Source organism: Stigmatopora argus, chromosome 17, assembly GCF_051989625.1.
Source record: "Stigmatopora argus isolate UIUO_Sarg chromosome 17, RoL_Sarg_1.0, whole genome shotgun sequence".
NCBI classification, from domain to species: domain Eukaryota; kingdom Metazoa; phylum Chordata; class Actinopteri; order Syngnathiformes; family Syngnathidae; genus Stigmatopora; species Stigmatopora argus.
Genome location: NC_135403.1, coordinates 8,604,574 through 8,618,626, shown reverse-complemented (window position 1 = coordinate 8,618,626; position 14,053 = coordinate 8,604,574). Strand labels below are relative to the sequence as shown.

At 37.7% G+C, this 14,053-nt stretch overlaps 1 protein-coding gene across 2 annotated transcripts in view; it reads right to left on the bottom strand.

The window, feature by feature from the left end:
* adarb2 (adenosine deaminase RNA specific B2 (inactive)) overlaps positions 1-14,053 on the bottom strand; it is a 149,257-nt gene that overhangs the window by 100,502 nt on the left and 34,702 nt on the right. The window contains exon 5 of one of the 2 annotated variants that reach the window (XM_077623937.1): positions 4,856-5,201. The exons of the other annotated variant lie outside the window; for it this stretch is intronic. Within the exon in view, the coding sequence (XP_077480063.1) occupies positions 4,856-5,201 (346 nt within the window). The remainder of the gene's footprint in view (positions 1-4,855; positions 5,202-14,053) is intronic. 2 annotated transcript variants of the gene reach the window in all.

Genomic DNA, 14,053 nt, shown 5'->3' with positions numbered 1-14,053 from the left:
CTCCATCCTAGTAGATAATGTATATACACAATAAGAGACACAAAGTGTGGGAAAGCATGGCAAATGACGTTTTCATTTCTAAACTGTACCATGGTGATTATTTGATATTGTTATGTGATATAATTATTCGTTCCATCTCAAGAATAGGTTGGCATTACATGACAGGCTGGATAAAAAACAAAATAACATGACAAATTCCTTCCCCCAAGAGGTGTCATCGTATACACGCACACACCTCTTCCACTCACATCTGGGTCTCTCACCGGAGCTGTACACAACACAGTCCTATTTAGAGTATTGAAAGCGGAGGGCAGATATTTCTGAATGAACTCTTAGCGTCGTGTTATCTGGTTTTGAGAATGTCTTTACTGTGTTTACAAATGACATTTCAAGCTCTTTCACAACACAGCTAAGCGGACGTCTTTGCTGCAATACAGAATATAGAAAAAAAAAGAACTTACAGCAGTTTGAAAGAGGTTTAAGTCAATTCAGAAAAAATATGTAAACAAGAAAATGAGATAAAAGATTGACTAAATCAATATGTTAAATTATATTGTCATGCAAGCTCAAGATTTGTGAAATAGTTCTACTAACAGTTAATATCATACTGCTGAAATGTATTCCTAGTAGAGCGCCAAAAATATCAAATGAGGCTTATCAATTTTCTAACAGATGTTGATATTAATTTCTCGGAAAGTTGAGAGACATAAATTACACTATTATTGCCTTTTGTAATTTTGTCATTAACGATAACAAAAGTATAGTCAGTTGCAAAATCTTTTTCAATGCACCCCCAAAAATAAAAAATGATTCTAAATGTTTTGGATTTTAAGGTCATAGAACAAAATGCTGAATAAAAATATCTGTTTTGCAACAAACTTGTAAAATCCACACGTGATTGACCCTAATGATATAAAAGTAGACTCGAACAATGATTATCAAACATTCTGCGATGCAACTGCCCATGTAAATAACACCAAACCAGACAAATGTGAAAAAAAAGTATGACAACTACTATGATTCAACTTAATTTCCATGGTTTTCTCATACTTTAAACATTCATGTTTAAATTTCTCAGTGTTGGATTGTCTTTACGTAAACAAATTAATACGATGAACGGACACCACGAAGCTCGGTCAAATGATTTTGATGCGATGTTTGAGTATTGCTCGGCAAACATTTAGGATTTTATACGTACATTAAAAGCATTACAATACATAAACCCGTTTTAAATTATATTTTTTTGTTATTGCTTTTTTTTCAAAGATATGTCAGTATCGTCAGTATCTCAGATCTATAATTACAGAACCTAACATCGTTAAAACTGTATGATGTTAGGAACTAAATCTCAAGTGTATTTGGAACTTGCATTATTTCTCATCTAAAAAGGTGTTTCAAAATTTAACTGAACTGGAGATCGATCCGTTTCCTATAAAACATTACCTATATTGACAATGTATAAATCAATAGAAGATGAGTTTCGGTGCACTTGCTCCAGCCTACCTAATGCCTGACACATACGTAACGATGCCATCATTTTAACACAAATAATAAAAATAAAATGCTTTTTCAGAAAACCTTAAAAGCATGTTTTAAAAAACATCACCTGCCTGTATCGTTTGACTGTCCACCTACCTACCTTTGTAACATCTATGTGTCAGGATCAATGACGCTACTAAACCCCGCCAATGTTATGGACCCTCTTGAGAAAGCAATGACCCCCATATTCTCGCATTGACCAACACCTGGCGTCCTCCACTCGACCCCTCTGCCGACCCTCACTCGCAGGCGGAGTGTAAACAATAATTGCGACATGAATTATGTCCCCCAAACCCAGCGACTGCCTGACTCCAATTCCCCCTCACCACAAACACCACATTCCCCACAAGGGCCCCCCCCCCCCCTTGATGATAATGTGATTTACTGTACTGTACACTGGAAGGTGCATTGTGATAAGCCTGGCTGTGAATGAGCAATATTAGTCTATCCATCTGTATCATATGTTTTGTTTTAATAACGGAAACACTATGGATGAAGGAAGACAAATATGTGGTCCATATGCCACATATGACAGGAGATCGGAGGGGTAAAAAAGGTCATGTCAGACTGATGGAACAGATTGACAGACATGATTTGGCAGGCAGTCACCCTGGGTTGTGCTATAACAGGCGGTGCGGCACTTTTCACCCAGATGTTCCTCTATATCAGCAGAGTGTCATATATGTTAGATTTTTGACAGAAATATGGCAGAATCATTTCAGTAGGGGCACCACCATAAATCCCAGCACTCTTTAATTAACAGTCACATTCACCGAATGTCAATGACTCTCTCGTAAAACACAGAAATTGGTTGTGTTTCTAGGTGCAGGTGCACATCCTTATGATGCCAAACAACCATAAGATTGGATTGGATTGGATAACTTTATTCATCCCGTATTCGGGAAATTTCATTGTGACAGTAGCAGAGGGTGATTAGACAGAACAACAAAGCAAAATCAAAGTAAATGGGATCATTAAGAATCACCAAATCAAATCATTAAGAACCACAAAATGAACATATCGGGCAGGTAGCGGTCACTTGGGGAAATGCAAACGGGCAACAATCAAGACCCTAGTCACTTTTTTCAACTCTCGGAAGGCAAGCAGGAATCAAATAAACAGAGGGAGTCGGAGGTTACGAATCAGTTCCGAATCGGCTGAAATCATACTTACTGTAGGTTTATTTGAACTCATCTACAAAATAATCTGCCGCTTTTTCAAAGGATTATTCGTCAAATGCCAAGCGTTAATCCTTTTGGATTTTTTTTTAAGGTCCAGAAATAAAACAAAAAAATCAATTCTTAAGATTAGGATGACTACGTATTATGTCTACAGACAGTAAGTCTTTTTCATCAAACTTTTTTTTCTCGCAAATCAGGCTTTGAGTATTTTTTCGGTTCAAAGTCGCATGCAGTGATCTCATTTTTCCAGCCGAATAACGCAAAAAATGTGGGTTGCAAAAGGAAAATAGGGCGTACGGATCTCCTGCAGGCTTTTGAGGAGTCAGCGTCTATCGGTACTTCCCAAAGACACACTTAATTTACAATGAATGTCCAGACTGGGTCTTAATGTCCCATGTTATCAGAATGAATCAGCAGTCCTGATAAATTGGTCGTTGGAAAACACGTTATGAAGGCCTGTCAGCCAATGTGCACGCATTGTGTGATATTCATACGCAATGCTTAATGTTCTGGAACCAATTCTGTCATTTCCATTATGTAAATACATTTGCCTCAGTGCTATATTTTAATATATTGTCTCCCTTGTCTCAATTACTTGGGCTATTAAAAAGCAAGAGGTTCTGGAAACGAGCTGCAGTTATGTGTTTGCAGTTTGATGACATATACTAAGTGTTTATGAAAGCTCGTTACACATTATGTTGCATTCGGATATGTCAGCACTAGAACCATTCATCCGTATGCTTCGGGAAGGATGACGTCAACATGAAAAGTGAAAATAGAAAATATGTACATAATGCACAGAGGAGAGTGATAGTCTGTTTAAAATTTAAATAGTTAGGATAATTGCGTTCAGACATCAGGATCATTTGAAAGTGGCAAAAAAAAGTTCATAATTCTGTGTTCATACTTAGTCAATATGACTATAAATTTGAGGTGGTAACTTTTAGCAAGTGCTGCCATTTCAAATATGGCACTTTATGACTATTACAATTTACATGCACTTTCTGTAGTTGTTGAAAATAGTCCATTTCACCCTCTACCCAATTGTGAACAATGTAAAGCTATGGGCTGTGAATTAAAAACTAAATATCTTAGGTATAAATAGTTTTCCCAAAGGAAAAAAGCCTGCTGGAATGATGTTTGAAAGAAAAATGTTGTATTTATCTCCTTAAAATTTTTCCTTTTCCTCTATTAAAAAAAAGGTTTGAGACAATAACATCTGCTCACTGAAAAACAAATCAATTTAAATATGCTAACTCCTGATTAATAATGTACTATTTTATATATATATATATATATATATATATATATATATATATATATATATATATATATACACATATACATACATATACATATATACATATACATATATATATATATATAAAACAATCATTCCTTTTCACTTCACAGATTTCAGAAATTAGAATCGATGATCTCACGTATTGATTTTATCCGAAATGTAAAGCATTTTTACGTTAATTATGAGGATAAAGCGGTTCAGAAAATGAGATGAGATGATAATAAAATATAATATTTAAGGGGGAAAACAAAAAGAAAACAATTTCATTGAGATGTGAGGAATCTTAAGTATTTAGGTTAGTTTAAGTATAATTATGACACAAGCACAGCAATATTAACCCTAAAATCCTTTTGTTGAATCTTCCAGAGGTCTCTTCCCCCCACAAGTGTATAAGTTTTAGAGTAAATATCAATGAACTATGAGTAAATGAAGTCACTAAATGGATTTATTTAAAAAAAATAATGAAACAGATGGGGTGAATAATCTTCCTTTGTTTAACTGCAATAAAACGCGGATTAAAAATAAATCAAGTTAACTGAAAAAATAGAAAACTTATTTATTTTAACACTAAAAGCCCTGGAAAAAAGAATTCAAACAAAGGTTTCCCTGGATCAAGTAAATAAGTAAATAGGCACTACTCTATTCCTCCAATTTGAATCAGCACGCTGTTTCCTCCATGTCATAAATCCTATTTTATTCCAACTTTAAGCGGAGAGGCTGCTTGATGCGACTGCTGCGCTCCGATGCTCTGCCAAGGTGCGCGCGACCTCAGTTTCACGCAACCACGAAAACTGCCTAAACGGGCTAGAAAAGTTCAGTTTTTTTCTTTTACCTTTTCGCTTGGATCTCCTCCTCCTCCTTCTTTTCAGCTTGCATTTCACCTGCCCACCTTGAGCGCCCGACGCGCGGCTGTTGTTCCCAAGTACGGATGCCATCTGCCTTTTTGGAGCGACTAGTCGGAATAACTTGAGACTTGTGGCAGGACTCTTCCCTTTCCCCTCCTTTATTTGCCCCCTCCTCACCCAAAAAAAAACGGAGGGTGCGTTGTTTTCTTTTTTTTTTCTTTTCTTGCAGCTACGGTTGTCAAAAGCCTCTGGCTGGAACTCCGCGTTTGAAGGAGACTGTCTTCCCTGCGCGCAGCATCGCTCTACGGCGGCTTCTCGGTGCTCTCTCCGCCGCTGTGGAAATTTAGGCGTCAGCTACTTTGGAATCAATCAAGCGGGACACGTGTGACGCCTATCTATTCCTCTGCCAGCTTTCTAATTAGGGTCCAATCGTTGCTGCCTGGGAGGTGTGACATCACCAGCTCGACACCCCCCCTCATTCACACGCGCACTTGTTTGTCAAACTGGTGGAATTTTTTTTCTTCAGACTTGAGTTGTTTAGACTTATAGGGGGAAGCTTGGTTGTACCTTGGGAAGGTCAGATGTGTTTGGACGTCACCTTGGCAGAGGTAAAAGTGGCAGACATGATTTCTCAAATGGATTACCATTTGGTCTCGAATGGGGAATATGCTCTTGTAACAGTTTAAGTTACCTATACAATAGAGATATGTATTGAAATTAATGACTAATTAACCATGTTGAGACGCCAGCTGTCTTGAAATGATTTTAGGGTCCGAAAACTAAACCCCTTTTTTGGCGAGGGAGGGGTCCCCCCCCAGAAAACATACAAAGCCTGCTGGTAGAAAAGCCCACAAGCTGCCAACCACGTTTTTGGTAAGAAGAAAAATATATATTCAGTCATTTTCCAAACCACTTATCCTCACAAATGTCACGAGGGGTGCTGGAGCCCATCCGACCCGACTATGGGGACGAGGCAGGGATACCTTGAATTGGCTGCCGGCCAATCGCAGGGCAGAAGGAGATGGACGACCAAATCACAAATGCAATCTAATAACATAACTGCCATTAAACAAATATGTACCTTTTTAAGGAGACATTTCAGTGGAAATGATTGGATTCTGTCAACAAATGACTGTTGTTAAGAATCTTTACTTTTGTTTTGGTCTTGATGTAGTTGCTAAAATCACTTGCTAAAAGTAAAATAAATGATTTAATAAGATCGCAGATAAGCAACGATAGTTACGTGCTTAATTTGGTACAATGGGACCAAAGGGTAAATAACTGCTCCAAATTTGATAAATAAATTTTAAAAAAATCGATAACTATTTTTAACAAGGATTCAGGGGAAAAATTAAGCCAGCCTATCAGACACTACAGGCAGCCCTGCACTAGTGTCAAATATCCACTTGCTAGTACTTAACAAAACTTGTTACAACGATCTCAACAGAGCTTATCTACCATGCCATCGAGAAGCATCCTTTCTCATCAACGGGGCTTCGCGAGAGCAAAACAGCCGGCTGCTGGCAACCAGCAACCAAACTAACCAGTGGTTGCCTTCAAATAGGTCAGCTACAATTCACTTTATTAAATTTAGTGGGGCCTTGGCAGTATTGTACACATCTACCGCCAGCCGGCACGAAAGAAAGGACTTCACGGCCGTGGGGACCCTGCGATGCAGCTCGTGGTTATCTGTCCCCGACGGCGTCCGTTATTACAGAAAGCATACGTTACACATCTGAACTGGATGGAAGAGCTATTTTGGTGACAGCAGCCGTAATTTTTGTCTCCTGCTGCCCCCGAAAGTAACACTAAAGTGGTAAATTGGTAAATGGAGAATACTTATATAGCACATTTATCTGCACGTTTATACCAAGCCCAAAGCACTTTACAATAGCTCAAATTCATGCTCACTTTCAGACACCAATGCCCATGGAAATTTCTGCTAACCCACTCCGGGCAAATTAAGGTTCAGTGCCTTGCCCAGGGGCACTTTGCCAATAGGCAGTTGTAGCCAGGAATCGAACCAGCCAGTTTTTGGCTTTGGGCATGACCTTCTGCATGTATAATAGGGTGGTGTGACATTCAAAATTTCCTTTTTTATTTATTTATTTATTTATTTATTTATCTATTTTAAACTGATAGTGATCAAATCTCAAGCCACAAAGATGATGTGCAGTGGTGCTGCTTTCCGTGTTTTTTTGTTTTTTTAGACCCAATGATCTATTGCCTTTAAGGACTTGAACGTGGTGGTTAACCTCAACTGACAGTTTTTACATCCAACTATGGAGAAAGAAGTGAAAATGAACCCTCATTGTGTACCTGCTACTGAACTGACTGTCACTAGGTTGTGCTCTAGCTCATCTTTAAGCGTGCAAATATAAAGGATGACTATTTTGTTCTTAGCGTTCATGTTTCAATATTAAAGTCAGCTTTTTCTTTTTGTTTAATTTTTTAATTAATATTTTAAAACTGCTAATAGCATTTGCTACAATTAGGATTTCCACGTTAACTTCAGCCACTTCTGTCAAGATTTAATTGTCAGGTCAATTCTTAATAGCATTTCTTTTTACAATAACATTTACGAACCTGTTATTTATTTTCCAAAGAGGTTAATCAGTTCATCACATTAACACATTATTGATGATCTGTCTGAAAGGAGTAATTTAGATACCTAATAAAAGTGATTATTTCATTTGAACTACATATACATTTTTAAAGAAATATTCTGCAGCTGCTTGTATCCATAAAAGCTTGAGGTTGCAGGGCAAACTCCACTGACAGTCTGGACTACATTTAGTGGTTGTAAACTTTGAAGATTGTGACATTTTGGCATTGTTGTGTGAAAGTGAAGTGTCAGGCATTTCAGAAAGCATTTGTAGTTTTCCTAGCTGGAGGTTATTGTTTTAGTTCCTCTTAATGCAGAAGGTCAGTTGGGTGTGCAGAGGAGACACGGCGATACTGACGCACGGTCTCTCAGAATCAGGCTGAATGTCTTTGTCACCATCCAAACCAAAGCAAAATGTATTTGCATTTCCACCCATTTTCTTCTACGTAAACATTCAAGCTCAAAGGCATTTAATTTACATTCATCAAGTGGTAATGATCAAGCTGAATAACAAGCGAGGGGAAAAAAATGAATGCCCAGAAATAACAGCACAACATGTTTGCTGATGCCAGGCTTAAAAGTCACTTTGAGGCTCTGTTATTGGATGGAAACATTTCCAACCGGGCCTACGGGCAGAAGACCGAGGAGAACGACGGTGTCGGGGGGCCGTGTGCCTGCCTGCCACCTGCCCTCAGGACGCCCACAAATATCCATGTAAATTGCAGTTTAAGAGAAATCAATACAAGTGACAAGTTGCCAATGCCACTATCTGGGGCAGTAATGAAGGTATGCTTGCAGGTGCCTGAAGCGTACATAGATAACAGAAAACAGGCTCGGTGGGGGGAGGTTACACGCACAAACACACAAGTACAACAAGGTCAGGGGTTCTTACACTCAAGCAGTGTACCAAAACCTTGAAATATCGTTTCTTACTGGCACATTTAAGACTGAGCGACCAGTTTTCTTTGTGTTGTTTAAACTGCATGTACATGACGCATTTAGAGGGCATAAAATATAAAAGTATACTTTATATACATGGGTAAATTTTGAACCCAGATCACATTTCTGAACGCAACTAAAAGTTTGGCCAAAAAACAATGTTACATTTTATTAACTTAACTATTTATGTCAATAATATCATTATTAGAATGAGGGACACAGCAGCAGTAATCATATCTGGACAGTGTTTACAACAGCTACAATGGCGTTACACCTACTTTTGCTCTCTGAGATAATTAAAAAAGAAGAAAAAGAGCCCAAGTAGATCAAAAACAGCATGTTGGAACAAAAGGCATGTACAGGTGGTTGTATGCTCTATCTTAGTAAGACAGACAAAAATACTTCAACCACTCGTTATCTATTGAAAAAGGACTCTTACGTATTGATTTGGTAGGGAAAATGTACATTTCTTGTCTTTTTTCTTCTTCTCTCGCTTCAGATGTGTGGAAAGACTACAAAAAACGGAGTCATTAAAAATAACTTACATGACTTCCATTTAATCTGTCAGAAATCATTCAAGCTATTTTGTTTTTATGGTTTCAAACGCAAATTCAATTCCGCTTAATAATGCATGTGATGGAGAATTAAAAGTGTATTAATCACTTCGAAAATATCAATGTTTGTTTTTGCGAATCTGAGAGTTTGTTTTCAGGCTCTTTGTTTGATGTCATATCTATGGATTAAAGAGATTCAAAATTGAGATTACATCAAATGTATAGTGACAACACTCCTTTTTCCCCTGCATCAAATCAGCCACCTGCGATCTACGATAAAGAGACCAATCAGTGCACCACTTATACGACATTCACTGCACATTTGATTTTTACTTTACTGTGTGCCAAAGCCATTTTAATTGCATGCAACAAATCAAGCAACTGTTAATTTCCATAAACTACACTTTATATGCTTGTTCATCTACGTATATGCCTTTCAGTATACACATTAAGGACACAGATTCAGTTAGATTAAATGTCACAGTAGTCCGGTGCATTATAACTAAATTGCTGTCATTGCTATGGAGAATCAGCATTGTTGTTTAGATTTTAACCAATAGATCATGTGGAAACTAAATAAGACAATCCTTTCTGAATATAAATATATGAAAAATATGACAAAATGTAGTTATTTTCTCCTAGATGGATTTACTTGGATCTTCTTATCAACCCTTGCAGCCAGGTTGTAGAGATAGAGGCCTGAGAGGCCTCCTCCCCATTAGTCTTTGGGAGTATATTGACTTTAAGCTTTTAGTTTGCTATTTCCAAAGGTGGAGCTTTGGTGTTGGTGTTGGTGGAGGGGATTAGTCGGCTGTCGTCTTATCATGTGTTCAGACGGACAACTGGGAGAAACGTGTACCTTCATCTCCCCAACACAGTCACTTTGCTGCCTTCCGGATGCTACTGCAAAGTAACATGAAGGCAACAGTCTGAGACCAGCAGCAGCTGTCTCTTCTAAGAGACCGCAATACAGTAATCTCTTAATATCGTTAAATGTTTTAAACACACTGCTAGTTTACAGGAAATATCTCATCAAGACGGGATTTCAGGCTCTGATTTATGTGGACACCACCACAATAAATTGCTCATAATGTTGACATGCCAAAATATTGACTATTTGTTTGAATTTGTTATGCTTCAATGTGTTGTCATTCACAACAGTGTTGCATGCACTTTTTTTGTCAGTCTTTTATGGTTTTTGACTATTTTCTTAGTACAGTACAATTATTTTTTTCTGTGTTGGAAATTACCAATCAGTAGGGTTTATTTTACTACAATGCAGCCAAAACAGCACAAAAAAGCCATCGCCGTCTTTGTAAGGACATTTAAAACTTACTCGCTTGTGCAAATGAATATGAATTTATTCTGGCTGTAAATATATGGGTTGGGTCTGTGCATGTGCAGCTAACATGCAACCAAGGTTATTTAACGATAAGTAATTGTGGGTGACAGAATTCACCATGCAAGACTGGCCAAACCTGCAGTTCCGATTTCAAATAAATAAAAATATGTAGGGAAATCTATTCAAAAAGAGAAGCAATGGAAGAAGCCAGGCTCACAAAACACAAAAGTCAACACACCAACAGGCCAAAGTGTTCTAACAAATGAGTTACCTCAGAATCACCAACTTGAGAATTACAAATCAAGGATATTCCAGTTTACAAAGCCAGGATTCTTTGTTATGTGGGAAGGATAAATACTTAGCTACTACGTCAATCTATCAAGAACATTTGTTCATTGATCAGTCAATCACACAAAAGCTATTAGATGATGCACAAACTTCGAATTGGTTGGGGAAAGATTACAATACAGAAACTGATGAACTCTTTGGCTAGAGTTTTTAAACTTGAGCAATTTCATGTTTGCCAGACTCTGACCCTGAGGTTTGTATTTCAATACTGTAACTTGGAAAGTCACATTCAAAACTATTTTGAGTGAGTGTCAAAGTACTTAATGGGAGGATACATTCTTGCGCCACGCATTCTTTAGCTACAATCTTCTTTGAATGGCTTATTTTCCCCGACTCTGCAACCTCTCTCGCACCCTTCTTAATTGACACCCATTAATCACATTAAGTCTTTAGGAGAATTGTCTGCCCAGCGTCAGTCTTGGCTGACCCCAACATTTGGAGAGTGAAGATAAAGATGATGCAGTGACAGCTCCGAAACAGCCATTTTTTCTTGGGTCAGCATTTGGGGATAATATGAATATCATTATACATAAGAGAGAGGAAACAAATGACTTCTTAAAGAGGAGCTGAATCAAAGTGGGATTTTTGAGAATTTCAGTGGATGAATTAGCAGGGTGGATTTCAAATTAATATATTAGCAGCCAAAGTCTTTGTATGTGCTTCTGCATTTTGATGAGATTATCTTGCTTGCCTATTAATACAACTTTATTAGTAATAATAATATCATTTTTAAATGTTTGGATCTGTGCAGAAGTTTTATATTGGATTTCTTAATTTTAGTATGTGCTCTTTGTGTGGTTGAATTCTAATCAAAATGTCTCTGTGAATAGAAGCTAACATATTGCCCTTAATGTCACATAACATTATCAGCTCCGTGGTTCAGTACAATAGAGCCATTGTGTTCATTGGGGTGGGGGGCTTATCAGTGAAAGACAGGAAAGGAGAAAATGAATAGAATAAAAGTAAATTCGATCTCTGTTTTGTAAAGACGAGATTTCTCCAAATAGTATTATTCAACGGACGATTGGGAAATCTCGGCAAAATACAAATGAACTACAATGTGCTTGACTAATAAATCACCAAGGGCATAGCTAGTGTTTTTTCTTTGGATTTAAAAGCATATTTTAGTTGTAAAATATGTTTTTTTTTTCTTATAATACTGGCTCCAGTTACTCTGGTGGTGGGAACTGTACTCTGAGTTGTCTGACTTCATGGATATTTAATAGGAAGCATTACTGTATTTTAGTTAAGCTTCATATGAGAAGCAGCTTTCATGATTGTTCAAGCCAATGCAATTATACACTACAAAACACGGATCTAAATTCTGTAAAGCAGGCCCCTCATTAGAGTTGCAGATAACCAGAGCCTATCCGAGGTGACTTGGGGTACATGGTCAGATAGACCATAAACTGGTTGTCAGTTAATCACAGCACACCGAGACGATCACTCCCACCAATATTTACAATTTTGAGGATTTACTCAACCAAGTTATTGTAGGTAAGTAGCAGGCAGAGGTGATAACACTACTTCACATTGTTGCCAATAACCATCATTGATTCACATGCCCCAAAAATTCCTGTATAGTTTATATAGATTTTTTTTTTTATTTGTCATTTTTTGATTTTTGTTTTTGTAGCTGCATTTTTCGGGTGAATTTAGATCCGGACAGACAAGAAGAGGGAAAGTTGTGTAGGTCCCTGAAGCTACATAAGCTGGTCGTGCCAGGTCCGATTAAGGTGAATTATGCATCGAAGAATGGGGGTGGGGTGGTAAGGTTATTGGGTTTGGGCATTTTGGGGGTTTAAGACAGATGCATGTGGTCTTCTGACATCTGGGATCGCAATTCCAATGCAAAAATATCATTTAATACTTGCTGTCCATCTAACACTATTTAAAAATGCATAAGAGATAACAATAGGAGCACAAAGACATGACAGGGAAAATATTCTATTAACTTCACCGTGCTCCGGTCGGGAATTGGATATAGCATTTTGAAATACAAAACCACCAAACTAATCACTACGGCAAATTTTAAAATGTGATTCAGTTAGCGAAGTAAAGTAGATAAGTGCAAATGTTTTGGACACACTTTTACGGGTTAGGGTTACAAAACATCCTACAGTCCTTGAAATTCAACTGTATCCCATTTTGGAGACGCAGATTAATTGCCTCTTTTTCAAGCCATCCAACATTAATCCTGAAACTGCTTCAATTTTGGTGCTCCTACATCTCAGGGAGCCTCCATTCATCTCTCACACACCACTAAAGCCGTCGCATAAAGTCAAACTGGCCCTCCCCAACTGCACACACTTTACGACATCACCAACATCCAGCTCATTATCACTTAAAAGCTTTCCTGACTTAGTTTAAGTCTTGTTTGATGTATTACAGAGAGTCACAGTCGTGCGATTGGCAGGAAGCAGGAAGACCAACAATGTTACTACTCACATTGAGCAGTGTGTTAATCTCGCCGTGTGGGGTGGTTGCTAGAGCTTTGGTGCACTAACAGCTTTTATTTTATTTATCTATTTATTTATTTTTGGGGTTGTGGCTTGTGGTTTACAGCTTCAGAGCCATTTAATACCTCTTGGAATAAACGCAAAGATCAGGGAGGGAGGCGCAGTAGTCCCTATGTGATATTTTCAAGGCACCGTTTTAATTAATTTCCCCTGTCTTTGTTCACGGGACCGTGCGCATACAGAATGGCAACATATGGTGCTGCTCTGTTTTGCAAATACTCCAGAATCCAATGGTGTGGGATTTATGAAAGTAACAGATGAGGTTTTGATCATTATAGCAAGCTGCTGATTGTCACCGCTGCTGGAAAGCGGTTGTGCCTTTGACTCAGGTGGCACGGCATATGCTGAGCATGGATGTTGAGAGGTCAACCTGATCTTTGGCTCTTTTATTCCAGCAACAGATGCATGCAGGGATTTCATCATTAAAACATCCCTTTAAATCAATATAGCATCATGAAAATGAGGAATGTGATTCAGAATGTCATCACAACCAACATTAAATATTTTGGCATTCTGGCTGCATAGTTAAAATGAAATTATTCAGGTACATAGGACGTGTTAGTGAAGCATTAAAAGAAATGCATGAAATAAGAAAAAATAAATTTGAATGCTATAACTGCAATTTAGCACTAAGTGGTTTTCAATCTTAAATTTGATATGTATATTGTTTTTTGGGTACATTAAATATTATTATTTTTTAAAAGCTTCGCAAGACCTTTAACATAAGGGACACCGATATACAAAACACTGTCAAAAGTAAAGATTTTTTGTTGCATTTGTAACTTCTAGGCAAAGTTGGACCTGGAAACTGATACACAATAAAAGCTGATTTCTCACAAGAGGTTAATATTTCCTTGTGATTGTGACCTAAGTTACCT